Source organism: Carlito syrichta, unplaced genomic scaffold (assembly GCF_000164805.1).
Source record: "Carlito syrichta isolate Samal-C Ts95f unplaced genomic scaffold, Tarsius_syrichta-2.0.1 Scaffold176317, whole genome shotgun sequence".
Lineage (NCBI taxonomy): Eukaryota > Metazoa > Chordata > Mammalia > Primates > Tarsiidae > Carlito > Carlito syrichta.
In genome coordinates, this window is record NW_007120413.1 from 34,980 (window position 1) to 40,496 (window position 5,517).

The 5,517-nt window shown below is 60.3% G+C and overlaps 1 protein-coding gene across 1 annotated transcript in view; it reads left to right on the forward strand.

Annotated features, from left to right (window-relative positions):
- EPN1 (epsin 1) overlaps window positions 1-5,219 on the forward strand; it is a gene marked incomplete at its 3' end in the record, with an annotated part of 11,045 nt that extends 5,826 nt beyond the window's left edge. The window contains exons 2-5 of the mRNA XM_021709339.1: window positions 727-976; window positions 4,098-4,222; window positions 4,569-4,643; window positions 5,136-5,219. Of these exons, the coding sequence (XP_021565014.1) occupies window positions 727-976; window positions 4,098-4,222; window positions 4,569-4,643; window positions 5,136-5,219 (534 nt within the window). The remainder of the gene's footprint in view (window positions 1-726; window positions 977-4,097; window positions 4,223-4,568; window positions 4,644-5,135) is intronic.
- Between the last annotated feature and the right edge of the window lie 298 nt (window positions 5,220-5,517).

The following is a 5,517-nucleotide window of genomic DNA, read 5'->3' on the forward strand; positions in this document are numbered from 1 at the left end:
ATCCACTCACCTCAGCCTCCCAAAGGCGTGGGATTACAGGCTGAGCCACTGAACCCGGCAGGTTTTTTCTTAAAGAAAGAGTTAGCCTGGCCTGGTGGCGCATGCCTGTAGTCCCAGCTACTTGGGAGGCTGAGGCGAAAGGATCACCTGAGCCCAGTAGTGTGAGGCTGCAGTGACTTTGAGTGTGCCTGGGTGACAGAGTGAGACCCCAATTAAAAAAAAACAAACCAGAAAATAAATAGAGCAGGCTCCAAGTCACTAAGCAGTGCCCACTGTAGTGCCCAAAGCTGTCACTCCCCTCTTGAGTTCTGATTGAGATAGAGCTTATATACGGTGCAGTTCACCTCTTTAAATCAAACAGTTTGAGGCATTGTGTGTATTCACAGCACGGTGCATATTTAGCTGCAGAACTTTCATCTCCCTGAAAGAAAACCCGTAACTTTACAGCGTCCCTCCCTCCAGCCCCTGGCAGCCTGTGACCTCCTCTCTGTCTCTGGATTTGCCTGTTGTGCACACGGCACACAGTGGGGGGGTGCACTGTGTGGCCGCTCATGTCTGGCTTTGGTTCGTGTGACAGCATGTGTCCATGCTTTACTCCTTGTGGTTGGGTAGTACTCTGTTGTGTGGGTAGATGTGTGTCTGCCCGCCGGTGACACATGGATCCTGGGCCTTGCATGGTCTCCAGCCGCCTTCAGGCACCTGGCATGATGGTGCACCTCCCTGCAGGCCATGACGCTGATGGAATACCTCATCAAGACGGGCTCAGAGCGTGTGTCGCAGCAGTGCAAGGAGAACATGTATGCCGTGCAGACTCTGAAGGACTTTCAGTACGTGGACCGCGATGGCAAGGACCAGGGCGTGAATGTGCGTGAGAAGGCTAAGCAGCTGGTAGCCCTGCTGCGTGATGAGGACCGGCTGCGGGAGGAGAGGGCGCACGCTCTCAAGACCAAGGAGAAGCTGGCGCAGACTGCCACAGGTGAGGCCCATCCCTTTTCTCCCCAGTGTTTGCGGCCTGGGCTCTGGTCTGGAATCTCCTCTTGCCAGGGCCCCTGGGCCCAGTGCCGAGCCCTTGTCCTTTTCCCCCCGGGCCTGGTCCTGGGCTCCCCTGGGCCCTTTCCTTCTCCCCCTCCTCCCTGCAACTCTGAGGACAGCACACTCATTATCAGCTGCAGGGCTGAGGGGCGTCGGGGAGGAAGGTGGCCCTGGCCTAGAGGAACTGCCAGGCAAGTGCCATGGTCCTTTCTGAGAGCAGCTGGTGACCTGGCTCCCCAGACATAGCCTAGGGCCGGCCCTCTGAGGGCACACGCATGCTGACCCCTGAGGGTGCTGGCCCTCCATGGGTGCCAGGATGAGGGTAGTCTGGACAAGACACAAGGGGAAGGCTGGAGTCCCAGCCTGTGGTCACCGCAAGGCCTCTGGGTCTGCTTTTAACAGCCTTTTAAATGTTATCAGGGAGCGGGCTCAGAGTGGTGGGTGGTGATCTGTGTTAAAAAAAAGTTGAGGCCTGGTGTGGTGGCTCATGCCTGTCATCCCAGCACTTTGGGAGGCTGAGGCGATTGGATTGCCTGAGCCTGGGGGTTCAAGACCATCCTAGGCCACTTGGAGAGACCTTGTTTCTACAGTAAATCGAAAAATTAGCCAGGTGTGGTGGCATATACTTGTAGTTTCAGCTACTTGGCAACGCTGAGGTGGATTGCCTGAGCCCAGCAGGTTGAGGATGTTAGTAGTCGTGAGCGTTCCCCTGCTCTCCAGCCTGGGCGACACTGACTCAAGAAAGAAAATGGAAATAGCATAGCCCACATTGTCAGGCGTGGGTCTGTCTCACAAGACGTTTCCAGCTGTGTGGATGGGATGTGCATCCTGGGCTCTGCTGGAGTATGTGTTCTGTGTTGGTCAGGAGCTCACGGCCAGTGTGGGGAATGCTGGGGGAATGTCTGGGAGGCTCTTGCTGCTTTCTGGGTCACATGTGGAGCTGCCCTAAGTAGTGGTATTGGCTGGGTTTACCAGGGCAGGGGAGCCTGTGACCCCCCGGAGTCAGGCTGGACGCTCTGGGCTTGTCTAAGGGAGAGTAGGCCTTCCGTTTAGTTGTGTCTTATTTGGGGTCACTGTTCGGCACCCTCTTGGAGATACAGGGCACAGAAGGATGTGTGAGGCCCACCGAAGACCTGTGAGCCTACAGATGGTGCTGGAAGCTGAGCTGGGTGTTGGAAGGGGAGCTGGGCGGCATAGGAGTGATTAGTGCTGGGGCCGCCAGGAGGCAGGGTGTGGGTGGCCTTGCTGACTCCAGGGGATCAGACGGGGTTGGGGTGGCTGAGGAGGGTCGTTGGTGGAGCCGGGAGGGAGCCTGGGACCCTTAGTGGCTGAAGGTCCTAGAGCAGAGAAGGTTGCACTTCTCCCCTAAAGGGCAGAGTATGAGTCTCTCCCACTTTCAGGCCATACTGGTCCATCCACAAGGGAGTGAAGGAGTCCTCATACGTTCTCAGACTCGTTACAGACTTGGAAACTTGAATTTCATGTTGCTGTCACACATCTTGATCTATCGTTTTCATTTTTCTCTCAGCCATTTCTTAGACCTTTCTAGGACAGCTTTGGTTGTGGCCCTAGTCTGTTGGCCCCTGTCCTGGAGCAGGCTATGTGGAGGGGTGGGGGGTGGAGGGCGAGGGCAGTAGGGTGTGCAGGCTGGGAGGGGCTGATCGCCCTGGGGAGCACCAAGGCTGGCACCCGGGATGAGAAGGCCGGGTCTGTGCTGGCTTGGTGCCTTCACTCCTGGGAAGCGTGAGGTGGGCCTGCTGGCTCAGGGCTGGGTGCTGAGGGCTGGGGCCTCGGGGCATTTGCAGGGCAGAGGCTTGGCAATGGGGCGTGTGCTCCCAGCACCCACCTGGGAATCCTGAGAGTTCTGGAGGTAGCCACTGGGGCACAGAAAGGGGGATACAGGTACCATCCTCACCTGTGCCCCCCAGTCCATCTGTCCTCCCAGATCGTTCCTTATCCACCTGGTCTGTCAGCCCCTTTGGTTCTTTCTCACCCCTTCTCATTTGTCATCCCAGTCCCAGCCTGTATGTCCCCCTCCCTGGCCTTGGCACTCACGTCCCCTCGGGGCTTCTCATGCACCCATCCCCTCCTGGGGACACCTGGCCGGGTCTGGCCCAGGACTGGCTGCACTGAGTGCAGGTGGGGCTGCGGTGCAGCTGCTTGCTGCAGTGTGGGGTGAGGAGGAGCCAGGGCCTGCCTGTGAGGAGAGGCCTGGACCGGGCGGTGGGTGGGAACCCAGGACACAGGTGCTACAGATTTGGAGCTGGAGCACAGACCTGGCTGAGGAACCCACGGTGGGGAGGGTGGGGGCAGGAGGGGTGGGTTCTGCTCCAGAGCCTTGGAGGCTGGGGTGATGGCCCTGGGGCCCAGATGGAGCCTGTCCTCTGTGTGGCAGTGGGACAAGGATCTATAGGTCCTGGGGGAGTGAGGTGGACAGAACCTATCCTAGGTGGCCTTGGGGAATGGAGTGGACAGAGCCTGTCCTGCTTGGCCTTAGGGAGTGGAGTGAACAATGGCAGAATGGACGGGCGACAAGGAGAGGCTGCCTCAAAGGCTGGGGCTATCTCAGCCCTCTCTGGGCGGGGACCAGCCGTGCTTTTGTGTGCCCTGGGACTTCCTCCCTCACCTCCTGGAACCAGGGCTCCTCTTGGCCCGCTCCCTCCCTTACTGGGCCTTGGATCCCACAGTCTGAACAGATGCTGTCCTTCCCATTCCCTACCAGAACTGCAGTCCCAGAAGGCCTTGGACACTGAGGCCCAGACTTCTCCCTGGGCTATACTGGAGGCCGCAGGCCTGGGAGACCCAGGAGGAAGGACTTCCTGTCCCCTGGGGTCCCAGGACAGACCCCAAGGCTTATGGGGAGCCCTGGCATCAGAGCTCAGGCTCCCAAGGCCCACTAGCACATTTACTCCTGCCCTTCTCAATTCCCGCCTCACTCCCCTCTGCTGAAGGCTTTGTCTGCTCCTCGCCTCTCAGTCCCCACCTTTGCCTTCCGAGGCCACGGGTCTGGGCTGTGGGCTGTGGTTCTGCTCCCCGGCAGGGCCTTACCCCCGCTTCTCCTGCAGCCTCGTCGGCAGCTGTGGGCTCTGGGCCTCCACCCGAGGCGGAGCAGGCCTGGCCGCAGAGCAGCGGGGAGGAGGAGCTGCAGCTGCAGCTGGCCCTGGCCATGAGCAAGGAGGAGGCCGACCAGGTACTGGTGCGTGTGTGTGGCCTTGCCGTGCTGCCATCGTCTCCATGCCTCACCCAGGCCCCTCCTGCCTCCACTGAGCACTCTGCACCTCTGTCCTGTGCTCTCACCCACTCCTCTCCCCAGTCCTGTCCTCTGTCCCTTCCTTTTCTCTCTGGGGCCTGTCCTGCCTGGCCTTTCCTTGGCCATCTGTCCCTCTGCGCTCCTCTCTCTGCCCGCCCTTGCTGGTTTGGGTGATGGCCGCTCACTCCCCTAGCCCGTCTGACCTGGCCGTCCCTCTCTTGGCCTGCCTCTCTGTGACTCTGGCCCTGGCCACCTCCCCTCGCCCCTCACACTCTCTCTCCCCCAGCCCCCATCCTGCGGCCCCGAGGACGACGTCCAGCTCCAGCTGGCCCTTAGTTTGAGCCGAGAGGAGCACGATAAGGTCAGAGCAGCCTCCCTGCCCCGGCTGGGTCTCCCTGCGGACTAGCCCCGCTGGCCCTTCCTCAGGTGCCCCTGCCCCCCTGGTGGGCCCAGCTATAGGCTCAGGCGCCTGGAAACCTCAGTGTCTTCAGCCATAGGACCTCAGACCAGGCAGGACCTGGGTGGACGCCAGGGTGGGAGATGCCACCGAGCCAGGCGCCTGACAGGAGGCCATGATGAAAAGGGCTGCCCTGTCTCCCTGGGACCCAGTGCTTTCCCCCACTTGGCAGGACCTGTCCTGGGCCGTCCCCAGCATGGTCCCTGTACTCCTCATCCCCAGACCACACGCCCTTCCCTGTGTCCCCCCCTCATTCCATACGTTGTCCGCATCCCATTTTAGTTTCCAGTCACCTTTGTTGAAGTGGGAGGGGACCATGGGGCCTTCTAGGTGGGGGGTGGCTGCATCTACTGGCTCAAGCACTGAACCCTCTGGGTGGCTGCTCCGTGTCCACAGGAAGAACGGATCCGGCGTGGGGACGACCTGAGGCTGCAGATGGCCATAGAAGAGAGCAAGCGGGAGACTGGTGGCAAAGAGGAGGTAAGTGGGGTGAGGCTCTGTGGGCCCCTTCATTCAGGCCTTGTCCTTCAGCCGGGCCTTGGGATTGGGTGGCTTGTCGTTCCATGTCAGGCCCAAGGTCATTCGCATGACTGGGGCCGGAGCATCCTCGGTGGCCTTGTCCTCCAGTCTCTTCCCTGGCCTCCCCCTGGCCACTGGTCTGTCCCAGGTATCTTCACAGCTTGGCAGATGCTGCTGCCACTGCCCAGGGCGAGCCCACCTGGCAGGCTCAGAGCTGCTTGACCTGTACCACTGCTATTGTCTCAGCGGGTCCCATGGC